The 16,823-nt window shown below is 44.0% G+C and overlaps 1 protein-coding gene across 5 annotated transcripts in view; it reads right to left on the bottom strand.

Moving 5' to 3' along the window:
- pde11a (phosphodiesterase 11a) overlaps nt 1–16,823 on the bottom strand; it is a 39,356-nt gene that overhangs the window by 18,431 nt on the left and 4,102 nt on the right. For 3 of the 5 annotated variants that reach the window (XR_014123456.1, XR_014123455.1, XM_027018029.3), the window contains exons 3-9: nt 7,554–7,643; nt 6,670–6,810; nt 6,510–6,574; nt 4,101–4,233; nt 3,366–3,441; nt 1,039–1,106; nt 824–916 (exon numbers count right to left, since the gene is read on the bottom strand). Coding sequence is in view for 3 of the 5 variants with exons in the window: in XM_027018029.3 (XP_026873830.2) it covers nt 824–916; nt 1,039–1,106; nt 3,366–3,441; nt 4,101–4,233; nt 6,510–6,574; nt 6,670–6,810; nt 7,554–7,643 (666 nt within the window). In the remaining 2 variants the exon portion in view is untranslated. Of the gene's footprint in view, nt 1–823; nt 917–1,038; nt 1,107–3,365; nt 3,442–4,100; nt 4,234–6,509; nt 6,575–6,669; nt 6,811–7,553; nt 7,644–7,866; nt 8,285–16,823 lie in introns of those variants that run through there. The other 2 variants (XM_081713642.1, XM_081713641.1) reach the window with 2 other exon arrangements.

Raw genomic sequence — 16,823 nt, 5'->3', positions numbered from 1 at the left:
TGCTTTAATTGACTGCAATTCTAATTGCGAATCTGACTGCATAGACTTATAATAAAAATTAGACATTACTAGACATTATTTAATTTGAGATTATGTTAATTTAGCCAATTATTCTTTGTCCCCTAAAAAGGTTTGTGATTCCTATATGGTCTACCCAATATATTGAAGATGTAAATATTTTTAAAACTGACTTTCAACAGTTTAATCTTATGGTCACTTATGGTTTCATTTCAAATCCCACATGAAGAGCCAAAACAACAACAACAAACAAGCAAACAAACAAACAAACAAACATGCCACTGTCCAGTTGCTCACAGACTGAAACACAGACAGACAAAGGAGTGCAGGGAGTTACATTACTAGCCACAGACAGAGCAATACAGAATGACCTACGACTGCAGGATGAGGAGGTGAAGATCGAATGAGAGAACTACAAAAAGACAAACTGTGATGGCACAGACAGCGTGCAGAATGCGCAAGAGGAAAGGGAGAGTTGGAGGAAACTGAAACGAGTGCAGAGACGGGAAAGGAGAGAGAGAACGAGAGAAGGATGGAGGCGAGAACAAACCAATGAAGGGGGAGCCAGGAGCAGAGAGGACGCTGCCCCCCAGAGTCTGCCATGAGTCATGGCTGCCATTCGCAACATCTCACCAATCAAGAGTACCCATTCTGCACACACACACACACACACGCACACGCACACGCAAACATACACGCAAACATACACGCACATACGCACACACACATACGCACACGCGCATACGCACACGCGCATACGCACACGCGCACGCGTTTGCTTGTGAACTTTTCAGGAAAGACTTACATCCAGTGCAACAGACTGCTTGGCCCAAGATTTCTTCACCTGATCGTACATTATAGTGTTATTGATCCCAAGCCCACAAAATATCACAAACGCCTGTAACAGAAGGAGAGACGCACACTAAAACAGTGAACACTGAAAGAGTGAAAAGTTAATATATACTCACATATGCACAGCGTGAATCTGAAAAGCATCCCAACTGGATACATACGTCATACCTCAAACAGTCTCTGGTCTGCATCATCAAACGGTTTCCCGTCCAGTCTGTTCAGAACCTGAGCTACACCTGCAACACAGAGAATGTACAGCCCTATACTTACTGTCTCACACACAGAGCATGCAGCCTGTCTCTGACTTCCTGTCTCACACCTTCTTCATACTGTTGCCCATATAGAATGAGAAATGTATTGTTATTATTACGGTGTCGTTTGTAGTTTAAATAAGCCGACCAGTACATCTGTTTCAATAAAGGAGTCAAACCCCCCCCTTCTCTCTCTCCCTCTCCCTTTCTCAGAAGTATAATGCCGGGGGGCAATTAAAGCTGGTTTGAGCTTTTATCGACCACCCCCCACCCCCCATTCTCCCTCCCACACATCCCTTCATTATGTTTATTCATAAGTAGAGTGCAGAGCCGCTTGGGAGATTCAGTGCTACCTCTGCTCTTCGACAGGTACGTCTCCACCGCGGTAGAGACACTGGCTTGCAGCTACTTCTCTAGAGACACAGCCTCACAGTTACTACTTTAGAGAAGAAACATGCATAGATCTGCCACTCTGCCACTCTAGATCTACTACTCTAGACGCAGCCCTGCTGGAGATACTACACCGTACGAAAGCCTGTTCTAACTCTGCGGAGCTGTTGCTCTGGAAAAATATAACTGTGCTGCTACAGAGATACGGCCCCTACTGTACTGTATACTGGTCATTGGCTCGAACTTCCTGCAAAGTGGTATGCACAGAATTTAACAGGGAATTCCCAAAACATTGAAGTGCAGTACAAAGACATTTTAATTGCAATAATTAAAAAATAATAACAATAAATATCAAGGAAAGGATAAATGAATGAATCTGATACTCAACCTAAAGTTATTCTGAATGGAAAGAACAGACCTATATAGGTTAGTAGGTATAACAGTCCAATTAGAGAAGATTAAGAATTTATGAGGCCATAAATCAAGAAAGAAAATGAAACTGTGCAGTAATCAGGGGGGAAAGTTACAGCCCTAATTAGTGAACACAGTCCATCACTCAAATGTTGCTGAAACGTCTGGGAAAGCAAGAGATAAACACGTCTTTGTAGACAGAGAAATGAGAGAAAGGAATGTGCAGATACAGGAAGTGTGTGTGTGTGTGTGTGTATATATGTGTGTGTGTGTGTGTGTGTGTGTGTGTGTGTGTGTATATGTGTATGTGTGTGTGTGTGTGTGTGTGTGTGTGTGCATGCGCGCGTGCACGCATGTGTGTATACTGTCTACGTATTGTCTTCTGTCATGGTGGGTTTGTAGTATGGTTAGGAACAGAGCTGAGGAGGAAGAATCTCTGGTTGCTTTGTGTTTGTGACCTCTGAACTTCCAGAATGAGAGAGGTCAGGGTGCTCCTAACGACCCTCGCTTTTAAAGAGCTCGCAAAAGAAATGAGTCCAGCTGCTACTTAAGAAATTCATTTTTATAGAGGATGAGGGATTACGCTCACATAGACATATTCAGCCATTCTGTTATGGCCCAGATTCCGCTTAAGGCAAACCTAAGACTGACCAGGGCTTTGGCAAAACTCTGCCTCTTTGGCTGAATTTCCTCATTCCTTTAGGATTTGTGCAGTTTATTTATGTGGAGTCAGACTCTTCCCTACCCTTTGTTTAAGCAGAAATATTCTGAGGGTTTGTGTTAAACTTTCTGCAGTGGGGGGAGGGGGAGTGAACGAGAGAGAGAGAGATCATCCCTTTGAATGAACGCATCCTTGACTCTGTACTGCACCTCCACTTGCTGTTGTGCAGTTATGGCGTTCAGTCTGTTTCCTGATAGAGTCCACCCACACATAGATACCCCCACACATGCTGCACGACCTTCACAAGCACGCAGGCTCTCTGTCTCGCTCTTTTTCACACACAGACACACACGCACGCACTCATATACACACATACTACTGACACAAGAGCTCACATATATAGACAAAGTCTGTTGCCCTCACATATATTAGTCAAAAAAGCCACCCACACACATGCACGCAATCACACATACTAGGACTAAAGAGAAACTGCTGAGGGGATCTTGTTCTCAGATCTGAAAGGGGCTGAAATCAATTTCTCCTTTTACTTTCACTGTAATACACATACATACAAAGAGACACACACATGCAAACACATATAAGCACACGCACACACACGCACACACACACACACACACGCACACACACGCGCGCGCTGCACAGGCACCATTTTAAAAAGCATGCTACGGAAAGTAAGAAATAGATACACTCCAAGGTTAGAAATGGTAGTTTCTGACAGTTCAACGCATAGGAGGGAAGTGGCTTTGTATTAGTGAACTCACCGATGATTTGATGGGTGCTGTTCCAGATGGGCACACACAACACTGAACGGATGTGGAAGCCAGAGAACTGGTCTGCCTAGAGCAAACAGAGGCAGAGAGGGAGTCTCACTCAGCACCACCTGACCCCCAGTATCCGCAGCTTGACCCACAGAAAGAGACGTGCGGCCTCCCTTCTGTAGGATGCGCGCGACACACAGCGCAGCACGTTTGCCAAAAAAAAAAAACCATACAGTGGCACGAGCATCGATACTTGAAATGGAAAAATGGAGAAAGAGTCTCAGCCAAAGACAAACTCCTTTAAATAAGTAAACCAGATGCCGGAGCACATGGCAGCGTCATGTGCGTATTTCCATAATTGTTATGGTAACATTTCTTAAGATGTGATATTTATAGCAGGAACCAAACTTTATGTCAGCTGCATCATTCAATTACTGAACCTTCTGAGATGAGGTGCTGAGGAACACCTACACTGGCTTATAGTAATTATAAAAAAAAATATTATAAAAATTATACTCCAAAGAGTATTCCAGCAGGATACTTGATTCCAACACCGATTTGATCCAGTGTGGTCACATATGAACTCTGCTGTGTTCAAGTCCTCTACGGTTGCTTTGCTTTTCTAAAGTGTCACGTTTATGTCTCCCGTAGCCTGTAAAAGAGACTGGCCTGTATAAGAGCTCATAATGAGAATGGACCTCCATGTGAGACGGTCTGCTCGGCGGGCGGGCGGCATACCTCGGCATCAAAGCGCGGGTCCTGGTAGGCGTCGCTGATGTTGACAGGCAGGCCTGTGGAGGCAACCAGCTCAGCTATGCTGTTGTTAATGAGCCAGTCGGAGTAGGAGGACTTCTCCATGCTGTCCTTGAAGCTGGAGCGGAACGGGAAAGCAGGCCGGTGAGAAATCGACAGTCGAACGTCAGTGGCAAGCAAGGGTGTAAGGGAGTTAGGAAGTGACGCGCTTGCGACGAAGATCTGCAGTACAGAGTTCACCAAAACACTGCCGAGGTGTTAAGGGTGTATTTTGGACACTACTTGGCATTAGTATTTTGTGCACGCGCTTCAAGTACACTTGGATGGGGAGAAATCTGACACGTGGGGTCTGTGTGTAGCTCAGCCAGGCCCTGGGCAGAGTTGTTGTTGATGGTGCACTTACCTCAACAATGCTTCATATCTAATGAACCTTACGTGGATTTTAATAAGACTCCCCCAAGCCTGCTGGAGTAATGAAACGCTCTGATTGGTTTATGTGCCATGGTGTAACAAAAAGGCAGGGGGCTACCATGCACCACCTCTCTCTCTCTCTCTCTCTCTCTCTCTCTCTCTCTCTCTCTTTCTGCATCATTCCCATCTCCCATGCATCTGCATCGCACCCTTGTGACTATGACACCATAATCGTCACTTTGGTTCAGTACCAGACTGAGATTTCAGTCCATAGCTAGAAATCCTGTCCTGTCTCTCTGGGGCCACATGTTCTATGTTCTTTCCTCCAGCTGTGTCTCTCTCTCTCTCTCTCTCTCTCTCACACACACACACACACACACACACACACACACACACACACACACACACCCTCCCCCCAATAATCACCACCCCCACCCTCTGAAGTATTCACTAAATTAAACACATAAGTTCTGACAGTCCTACAATGGAGTGGCTGTAAACTGTCAGATGCACACTCTGGAGTTTCTCCTCGAAGCAAAGCACACATATATTTTGCACTTTGAAGTTTTATGGGGTTTTTTATGTGTAATACACTGGACATTAAACTATTAATTTTACTTGTCTATGGCATAATGTGGTTTCTCCATGAAATCTAACAAAAGCAAAAAAACAAAACAAAACAAACAAACAAAAAAAAAAACAACCCAAAAAACATGGCTTCAGACATAACTGGATCATTCAACCAAATACAGTTAAAACTGCGACACCCCAAAATATATGCTCAGTCCCAGCAACTGTAATTGGGATCTTAATCATGTGACTTTTTTCTTCACAACATTAAAATCTAAGGGATCTCTCCATATAGCCTTGTTTCCTCAGTAGTGTAAATGAGCTGAAAGAAAGTGTTTGCCACAGTAGGAACAGCCATCAGCGCGTGTGATTTGGCAGTGTGGCCCCAGCATTAGCCAGGTGTTTTGTAGTGCAAAGAGCGCATGAGGAATGGCGCATGGCTCCCCGGTGCCCTGCGCTAATGACTCATTTAGCGCCATCGCAGCCGCGACACAGCACAAGTTAGTCATTTCTACTGACGAAGGTGGCGTGTGTCCATACAAAACCATCAGCACCATCAGCGCCACTCTGCAAAGCTGCGGCGATGTGCTACTAACGCGCCAGACGTCCCCTGTTCTTGCTTTAGTGGCTAACAGTTAGTGCGCGTTTGCAGTAAGGCACCGGCGGCTGGGGGAGAGCTGAGCTAAGGAGTTTGGACGCTTGTTAAGTGCTGAATAGAGAGAGTGGTGCAGAGTCGAGGGCGTGAGCAGTAGCTGACACGGGGGAAACCCTGAGCTTGTGGTGCGCAACCGGTGGAGACTCATCAATCACACACGAAGCGCAGTCTCCAGCGACGCGCCCCGACGCAGTACAACACGCCGCTAAGCTGCTAATGACTTCGCTAAGAAATGTTTAACGGCCTCGTAATGTCTAGCTTTAAAAGTTTTATCGGCGGAGAGCGTGTACTAGTCAGCGGTGGACAAATTTGCACTTCGCAAAGCGGCCATGAACCCAGTCCCAGTTCAGCGCAATTCATCTGAATTCTGTTCTGTCATGCTTTGTTGACAAGACTATTTATTGTCAAAGCTGTTGCAGGACTCTCTCTCTCTCTCTCTCTCTGCTTTTTTTTTTCTTGGCTTTCTGCGGTCTGATTATTAAGAGTGCCCACTTACATAGTAACGTTAGCCATAAAGAACAGCACTAGCAACTATGGACCCCACCTGCTCATATAATGCCTTACATGATTTCTCTCATTAGCTTTGGCACATTACACTGGTGGTTCAGATGACTCCAGCTGAGCTGCTAACGGGGTTGGAGCGTGTGAGAGGATAAACTGGGGATGATGCGCTGGATGCTGCTTTGTTATGGGCTCAAAGCAAACGTACGGCTTTTTGTAGAGATACGGCAGTAAGCTGTGTGGCGTGCGTGTGTTACCTGTTCTCTGCGTCAGCGCTGCACTTTGGTGACAGCAGTTCAAAGGACTTGGTGAACTTCACTACCTGCCATAGGCAAAGGTTTCAGCATCTTTGAAAATCTAGCAGCTGATGTTATTAACAGACAGGAGAGAGGAGAGGTGAGTGGGGCGCAGGATTACCGGAGACTCGATGTCTTCCAGTAGCTGTACGGAGCAGCGTTCACACTTGAGCAGGGTTTGAGCTCGGTGCATGATCTTTCTCACAATCTTCTCCAGGTCGGTCTGTTCCTCAAACAAATCATTCACCACCTCCAGCAGAGCCTGGCACAAATGCAGTCACAGTTTTACTGACAACCTTTGTGCACTGAAGGACGTGTTCCTGTGTACAGATTTACTTCGAATCTGAAAACATGAGTTAGGACAGTGTATCTCAAACGGTTCATTGAGGACATTGCAGCATTATTCATAAGGCATTTGAGTTCATTTTTGATGTTGGTGTCCAGTTAAGCAAGTCAGTGATATTATTATTTTAAAAAAAAAAAAAAACTGTATTAAAACATGTAATAAAACGTAATTATGCAAAGCTGAAAATAAATTCTGAAACAAGTTCAAGGTGTACTTCCACAAAATCCTCTTAATTTCATCAGTCTGTTAAAAAACTACAGTGGTCATAAAACATCATCAATAGGTTTCAATTTTTTTGCGATCAACATGTAAAATGTCATTAGCTCTCCTAGGGACAGATTTATAGCCCTGTCCTCTTGCACACGTACACATAAATAAACACACAAGCACACACTAACCCCTAATCAAAAACAGCCTAAGCATTAGAAGAGCTGTAGATCAATACACACACACACACACACACACAGACCCCTGCTCTCAGCAGCTGGTGGAGAGCTACACAGGGATGGGATCCCCTCGCCACCCTTTGCGTTATCCCCACTCGTGCTTTCCACGTTTACAACGGTGCCCCATTTCACCGCTGCTCATCCGTTTCTGATCTGAGATCAGTGCCGGTGGCACGTCAGGTTAGCGGGTCGCGCTTCTCAGTGCTCTCTTACCCTGCTCCTGTCATACTCCTTCCTGGACTCAGCGAAGAGCTGAGCATTGCAGATGGCGATGCCACAGAAAGGCAGGTACATCTGCAGCACCTGAAGACAAAGAACATCAGCGTTAGCGTGGAGCCGACCCAGCCGGACAGACCCCGCCCCCCACGTGGACCACTAATATGCGCTACACGCAAGAAACACGCATCAAAAATGAACAACTGTGGTACGCGTTCACGTCACTTTTATTCGTTTTGTGCTTTTTATTTGTCCTATTGAGTAACCCGAATGTTTGTTCGGTGTGTGTATTTTGAATAATCAATCATACCTTGCCATGGAATAATCCCTTCAATGAAGTATCGATTGAACATTATGAAGCATGGCCTTTACCTTCGGCTGCCTGGGCTGGTTCATTAATACGACAAACATTTACCTTACCTCGCGTTTCTATTAGAACACCATGCCTTCAGCGCAGATCTGATGCTTTCACTGCTTCAGTCCATTTTTATGAAACATTTAAAAAGTCTATTTCAAAGTCTTTCCGTTGATAAGACTTTTTGGAGAAGGAAAAGCAGGCGAGAAAGAGTGAAGCATGAAAACAGAAAGAAATGTTGGGGCAGGTATCAGTGGGTGTGAGTGTTCGGGCAGACAAATATGGTAACTGACAGGTCATAGGAACTAGTACAAGGGGCCGTTTAGGGCGAAGTCAATGTTTCACTTGCACATACCTATGAAACACTTCCGCATACATATGAAACATTTTCCCATAAGTAGCCCACTACTTACATTTGTGTATGATAATTTACACTTGCATATACACGCACTTGCACATTCATTCACCGGTGCGTAAACATAGAGTTTCACTATAGAGTTTCACTATAGTGAAACTATATATTTACGCACCGGTGAATGAATGTGCAAGTGTTTCAAGGTATGTGCAAGCAGTGTGTGTGTGTTCAAGTGTCTAACTGATTTGGCCATAAACGGCCCCCAACTTTCTCTGTGAAAGGAGAGCTATATATATATAGGTCTCCTTTCTCTCTCTCACACACACACACTTACCCACATACATACTATGTAGTCTCCATTTAGCTTCTAAGTTCAGCTACTCTCATTCTCTCACTTAGCCTCTTTCTTAACAGCCCATTCACAAAGTGCGTCAGTAGTAAGTCCTCTAGTCTTTAGGTCATGCACACACACATACTCATGCACCAGTGCGTGCTTCACTAGGGAAAATGATAATTGCCTCTCATCATATATACTGTCAATGTGTGTGTGTGTGTGTGTGTGTGTGTGTGTGTGAGAGAGAGAGAGAGAGAGAGAGAGAGAGAGAGAGAGAGAGAGAGAGAGAGAGAGAGAAGGACAAGAAAGAACAACAACAAAAAAAGAATCTTAAATCTTGTGATTTAAAGGAGCTTATTGCCCTTTGTTGCCTTCAGCATCCAAAAATAACATGTTAATAATCAGAAAAACAGCCTATTTGAGCTAGAGAGGGCAGCACTCAAATGAGCCAACATTCAACATCAAATGAGCATTTGGGGAGAAAGATACTCTGGCTATGCGCTGCAGACGGGTGCAGAATGATCGAAAATGCTCCCAACTTGTTCAAATCTCATTGATAAACACCTCTGAAAGTCTTCTGAATGGTGGTAAATGTTAGAAAGCCTGTGTGAAACAACCCATTTGAGCTAGTGAGAGCAGCACTCAAACGTTGGCAGCGCAAAGCCAAAGTGTCTTTCACCCCAAACGCTGACAACTAAATAATACACGACACCTTACACGTTCTAAACACTGGACACATACATCAAAACAATGAAAAAGGAGGCATTTCTGCACACTGAATTGTATTTTGCATGAGGTTTGGATTTTAAAGCTAGCATCAATAAATAAACAAAGCTGGCACTGATAAATGAAAAAAAAAAATCTGAATTGAATGCTTGTTGTTTAAACCTATTTAGGAAGTCCAGCTTTACTCGACACAGCCAGTGAACACGCAGATTTGGCTTTGGTCAAGTGTGGAGTCATGGCTGGCCTCTTTCAGCTTTCCTGTGCTTGGGAACATTCTCCATTCAGTGTCTCACTGGGGAAAGACACTTAAAATAAGTGGTGCTGAAGTGTGGCAGCGTCTCCTGTTAACAGCCCTTGTTTAACCTTGTTTAACTTCACTACAGCTGCTCACGGCAGTCGGTGAATCTGAAAATTCTTTTCATTGACTGTTTATTTTTTGGTTTGTTTTTGGGTCATTCCCAGGTGCCCAGAATATACATATACAGAGACATATGTCTGGTGTAAGTGGACAGGATGGTAATGTTTTAAATCATTTGAAAGTCACTGGATCCGTAATGTTATGGATTCCGTTAGCATTCCCACTGGAAGGGCAGGGATCCCACAGAGCCAGGGTGGGATGTGCTCAGGATACCGCACTCCCCACCCTGCACCTTCAGGGGCTGGCAGGCCATACATGGTGCAATATGAGGCCCTTACCGTATCACATAGTAGTCGGGCGGCGCTTTGGGAGCGCCGCTATTCCGACACAGCCACTTCCATTATGTTCCCCGACCAGAGCAAGCTCAGGAAAGCTTTGTCCGTTTATGTACGTGGCTGCTCGCCAAGGATCTCGGCCTGGCCTAACCGGATTAACACCCTGGGCTGAGCCGGGAACAAGGCTGCGCGTTAGGGGAAGAGCCGTGTTGACACTGGGCTAAAGGATGGGTCAATACCACAACGAGGGGACCCTCTGCCAGGTGGGGGTGGGGGCTTCATTGACACATTCTCCCAGCATCATTTCCTGTCCTTTCAGCCCTGTGCTTAATGAAAAGTGAGAGCGGCTCACCGGCGTATTGTGTTCCGGCTCAGCCTGATATTCAGACGCGTGAGAGCAGTACACGGAACCCTCCTGCGTCAGACTGGAATGCTGATGTCTGATAAACAGGATGAACATTCTGAATATCTGAGTCCTGAGTGCTGTCAGATTAAGCCGCAGTGCAACTTAAAAATGATTTTCATTAGAAGTTCCCTATTGATAGTATAATTTAGTCCAGGCTCCACTTAATCAACGTCCAGAGAGCTGGCTCCCCATACCACACCTCAGACACAGAGCTGGCGACGCCTCTACCTCATTAGCTCGCTTGCTGGCGCTAAGGGCTTTTCACTGCTGAGGCCCCAACAACCCAAAATGACACCAACAAATAGCCACAAAATAGCATAAACAGCCTGGATATTCCCACTGTTCATATATGATGCATAGCCGCACAAAATATGAATCACGTGCAAATGCTATCAGATGAGAATCAGTGGCATAAGAAGAACAATACAAGCACCTTATGGTATATGCTTTCTTTAAGAACTGGCGATTTTTGCACCTGATTGACAGTATGTTTATCCAATCAGACTGAGGCCCCAGTGAGAACACTGTGCCATGCTCTGAACATAACAGCGAGGACAAAAAAAAGAGCTTTTTTGTGCCACCCTTGATGATTTTATGGTACTTTTATTAATCTATTTTAAAGTCAGAGGAAGAGAGAGTGAGAAGATCACATTTCTGTACTGCTGTCTTTCTTTGTTCGTAATAGGAGGAGCCCAGAGCTGCTGTTTGGCTGATGTTGGGGCCAAAGCAGAGTCTGGAGCTGGATATGGACCGATTGTCAGAGGCCAAAGGGGTGGCTCTCGCGGTCCTGCCTCAGGTGGAGGCGCTCCACCCACGCACCAGCACCACTTGAGACGCAGAGCAAACACACGAGCATAAACACGGTCGAGTCCCAGCCTACCATCCCACACCGCCCGGTCCGAGGCTCCTTCAGCGGCACTGACCACACTCCTCTTACCAACAAGCATGTCGGTCAAACTATGGCTATAACTAAATGTAGAAACGACTGAAAAAGAACGTTTTTTAGCACCATGACAGGATCGTGTGATTGTGTTCCAAGCTGCTTTGTACTGACCCATTCATCCCTAGTTTTGCCTCATTGTGAAACTCATAATATCAAAGAAAAACAACTTAGAGGTTACACCTGGATGCTGTGCTCATCGTTAGCTAAGGTGCACTGATTGGCACTAAATTACTCTAATTAGCTCTATAGGGCTCACTGTCAGACCACATCACCTCAACAGCTTCTCAACGCTCACCATTATGTCAACAAGACCGATACCAATCAAAGGAATACGCTAAACAGTGATGCACGGAGTGCTCTTGCTGGGGTCAGGGATGTCCCACTGAAAGAATAACGTGTGTGCATGTGTATTCAAAATACCAGTAGGACTATACATTGTGAACAAATTCTATACCTGAATCAATACCTTTGCATTTGTATTGATAATTCACCTTTCATTGCTAGTGACAGAGAAGCACACTAACAGCAGTACACTAATGTCTATCATTTGTTGTTCTTTTAAAAAAAAACTTTCAGTTAAATCATATAAATTTTAATACATAAACCTTACCTTATACACTACAGCTGTATACATTTCAAAAGTTTACAAAAAATGTTATGTTATGTTGAATGTCTGGTGTGCTATTCTGGGTTATTGTATCATATTGTGACACTTTGTAATACATACATGAAAAAAGCATCACCTTGCTCACTTACGTTTTGCACTAATAAGATCATATTATAAGTAAAACATAGTTAGTTCTAAGAGCAGAATATTAAAGGAATGCTTCTATGTTTCTGCCTTTAGGCTTCCATTACAAGTGGGTTTCGAATCAGTGGGGTTTTTCCATTGTTTCCCAAGTACAGGGAAACACTAAAATTATTGTCCAGGGTCTCATACTCTGCAGATGTGGTACATTAGATTAGAATAGATTATATTACATTATATTTAAAAACACTGGAGTGTTCATTTAAACCGTGGAGCTTTAAGACATTTAGTGGAAATAAAAGCTATTCGGGCAGAAACAGTGGAAGGCGCATCGCATGCTTCTCGGCCTGGAAAATGGGACTGGTTTTTTGCTTCAAAAAGTTCCATCAGTCTCTGACACCAGTTAGGCTCTATATTATGTAATTTACTGTACAGCACACCCTTAACTAGTGTGAAGGCCGTGTCTGCGGTCCCTTTGGCCTCCGTAGCCACCGAATGCCACAACCCTGCTGGGAGTGACACCGCGCATATCACACCGAGCGCGAGCCTCCCTCAGGGGTCTGCCATAATGCTGTAATTACCTTCAAAAGTTGCCCTTGTGCATCCAGCTCCTTGAATGTGCCTGATGTCCCTGCATCATTTCGTGAAATCTCCCTGTTTACCGCATATTTCCAGAAGTCATTTGGAGGTTATGTTTATAAGTGTGTCAAAATCAGTAGCTGAAAAATACTTTATTTGAGCTATTAACAGTGACGGATCATTTCTATTTGATTACAAAAGGTGAAGATGTATTAAGCATAACTGCGTCATGCAGATATTTGCATACCTGTACTCGTCCGCTGAACGAGGAACTGACCGAATAAGATCATGTTAGAATGCAATGATGGAACCTCTGCAGTGTCATTCACACCTGTCCTCGGATCCTGAAGAGAATGAATGCAGTACAATTCGGAGCAAAGTGGCGGAACCCAGGCTGAGGAAACGCACGCCGGGGCTTTGAGCGACCATAAACATGTCAAATGTACATCCTCGTCACTGAGCCCGGCCAGGCTCTCCCGCTGCTCCCACACTTTGATCTGCGTTAACTGCTTTCATATGTGCAATGCAGCTATCATTTAACCAGCGAGCGTGCACATTAAAGCATTATGTCAGCGTGCCCTGCTATATAAGCGTTACATCAGCATGCACCACAATATGAATAAAAGAGGACAGAACACTGTTCACATGTTTGAGTCATCCATGGGGTTGGGGATGCACAGTAGGTTAGGCGGTTCCATTGGTTAACACATAATAAGAAGTGACCTATCACTGCACAGGAACAAAGCTGAATACGGCCTGCCAGATTGAACAGTGATAGTTCAGAAGGCTTTAAATTGTCAATATGGAACAATGGGTACATTCTTTGGTTTAGTTTTCTCTCTTATTCACACTCTCTTTCTCAGGCTCTATTTATTCTTAACCCATCTCTCTCTCTCTCTCTCTCTCTCTCTCTCTCTCTCTCCCTCCCTCCCTCCCTCTCTCTGTGTATCTGCCTTTATATTTATTTATCTATGTATTAGTGGGAATTCCATTAATAATTCAGCCATGAGCCAGGTGAGTGTTAGCGTGATGTTAATGCACAGTGAAACACACATAAAGCACACAGACATTCAAGCAGCAACATCACAAAACTCCAGCTTCAACACACACACACACACACACACACAGATATGGCCTGGATTATACTCTAGTGTATGGAGAAACTGTTTCTAAATTTTTTGAATTGTTTTTGTTCTATTCTTTAAGTGCTGGCTAAGGCAGAACTCACTGCACATATATTCAGGATGAAAGCTGAAAGTAGTTTATGATGACAGGTGAAGGTAGTTTATGATGATAGATGAAAGTAGTTGAATGATAGATGAACATAGTTTATGATGACATGTGAAGGTAGTTTTATGATATGTGAAGGTAGTTTATGATGACAGGTGAAGGTAGTTTTATGATATGTGAAGGTAGTTTTATGATGACAGGTGAAGGTAGTTTATGATATGTGAAGGTAGTTTATGATGACAGGTGAAGGTAGTTTATGATATGTGAAGGTAGTTTTATGATGACAGGTGAAGGTAGTTTATGATGACAGGTGAAGGTAGTTTATGATATGTGAAGGTAGTTTATGATAACAGGTGAAGGTAGTTTATAATATGTGAAGGTAGTTTATGATGACAGGTGAAGGTAGTTTAGGTAAATGTCTGCCTATTTATCCCTGTCTGCCTCATCTGTCCATCCATTCAACACTTAACTGAAACATTTACATGCAACTCCCTATAGGTGCATTCAAAGATTAAAATGTGTGTGTGTACCTGTGAGTATTTCCTAGCCCAGTGAGTAAACGCGCTTGTATGTGTATCTCTGTGTGTCATTGATGGTGTTAGTCTGTCACAGAGTGCTGGGGATTAAATGACCTACTGTGCCAAATAATACACATGCTCATTAAACTTTAGTAGGATCTGATCAGTGCCATGCCACACACACACACACACACACGCACACGCACACACCCTTGCATGCTTTTTAACTTACATTTTTCTGTTCTCTCTATAACATGCCTGATAGTAACCAGGCTTCTACACTGAAAGCCAGTATCAATGCCAAAAAGCCTGAAAGTTCCGGAGACCCTCACTATCTGACTTACTGAGGCTAGTCTATGTGGCCAGTCGATGTTAGCCAGTCCACTTACTCGCCCAGTGATATTTTCTAACTGATGGGCTAATGGCTTCTTTTGAGCTAAGAGCACTAATGGTCTTAGCACCCATTCCCAGCATATAGCATCAAAGCTTTGGGAGAAGCTGCTCCCGGACGAGGGCTCTTACCGCCCTGTGATCAGAGCTGTGCCGCATCCAGCCACAGCGACTGGGGTGAAACAGCACAGCAGGACCCAACTCAGGAAGCAAAGCCAACATTAGAATGTACCCTCGTGTAATGAAGACGAAGCCATTTTCCAGCTGCCGTGCCTGAGGTCTGGGCATTTGTGCTGCTGGTTAGCACACTAGCCTCCCAGTGCTGAGACCAAATCTCATTTAGAGTGAGGATGATTGTCCTCTAATACCCTGCCTTCCTAATCTCTTAAATCCAGAGATTAAATCCAGACTAATTTATTCTCACCACCATTCCCCCGTTGATCTTTCTGCTCACTCTGTGCGCTCTGCCACCTCTCAGCCTGCTAGTGCACATCTAGAGCAGTAACAACACTGCCATACATCCTTGCACGGTTTTGCCTCCATACTTGGAATCCTTGCATCGCTATTTATTTATTTATCTGTCTATTTATTTGACTTATCTGTGCATTCTAACTGCATGCTGTAGTTCAATCAATATGGATGCAGTACCTTCTTAATATCGTCATGCATCGTGATATATATCAAATATATCGCAGTAAGTATTGTATCGCAAGCCGGGTGGCGATACACAGGGTCCTATTTTTATCGCTCCGCCCCTCCCACTCACTCTCGACAACTCCTTCATTCAGCCACCTTGTCTGCCTCACTTTCTCGGCTCCCAGTGAATAATCATTCAGAGATTATTAATAATCAATAATCAATCAATCAGAGACTATACAACGGGGCTTCTGTAAGTGCTGGTGTGAGATATCGATTGTGTGTGTATGTGAGAGGGAGACAGAGCGAGAGGAAGAGAGAGATAGACAGACAGAGTGAAAGAGAGAGAGAGGAAAAGAGATAGACAGACAGAGTGAAAGAGGGAGAGAGAGATGGACAGAGTGAAAGAGAGAGAGAGGAAGAGAGAGAATGCAGTCCCCTGTGACCTCTTCTGACTGTAACCTGGGTTCAGTGTTGCAGTTCTATACCTGCATGTCAGATCATGTAAACTATGAATAAATGTTGCCTGGAAACTCAATACGGTGCAGATCACCAGTTCCACTCTCCCACTGTCTTGCGCCCCCCCAAATAAATCTGTCTAGTTCAGCATCTTTGGTCTAGTTAGAATTACAACCCTTGTCCTTTCAGAGTGCCTACAGTACAATTAATATCTAATTACCTCACAGGTCTTAATGCAGCAACAACAGCAGGCCGCTGGGCTTCTGCTTACCGTTGCCTGAAGTGTCTGTTTGATTTAAGGCATTCAATAGCTACTATTGGCCTGGGCTAAAAGATGTTGTCTTGCTCCCAGGAAGACACAGAGCGAGAAGATGCGCAGTGAATAGGTAGGTCTCTAAATCATACTTATGCCCCCTAGGCCTCAGATATACCCCAAATCATAATAACCTTTATTGGACCTACCCATCTTTCCTTTCGCTCTCTCTCCCATCTCCGTGTAGAGGTGCTCCACTAAACAGACAAGCCAAGTATGTCTCCAGCAAGTCAGCTAAACTATTTTAATAATTGAAATTTCAGATTTTAACAGGGTATTGTAGTTTGTTTGCTTGCTTGATTGATTGACTGATTGATTGATTTTTACCACTTTTTGATTTTTGAGGATTGGGAAGATTTTCCCAGAAATTTGAGTTTCCCCAGACACACCACCACCTAACTACATGTTCTAAGGTGTTATTTTTTTGGCCTCTGTCATGACAAATTGCTATAAGCACAGTTCTGTAACAGTTCAGTTCTGTGATTTCCTGGATTGGATTAAAATACCTAATTATTGATTGATATTCCCGCATTTGCTTAAAATATTTTAAGGTGGAAACTATTACGAATGTTTTAGTATTAT

Source organism: Electrophorus electricus, chromosome 4, assembly GCF_041902795.1.
Source record: "Electrophorus electricus isolate QZ-2024a chromosome 4, ASM4190279v1, whole genome shotgun sequence".
In the NCBI taxonomy this organism is placed as follows: Eukaryota; Metazoa; Chordata; class Actinopteri; order Gymnotiformes; family Gymnotidae; genus Electrophorus; species Electrophorus electricus.
This window is presented reverse-complemented; position numbering and strand designations above follow the sequence as displayed.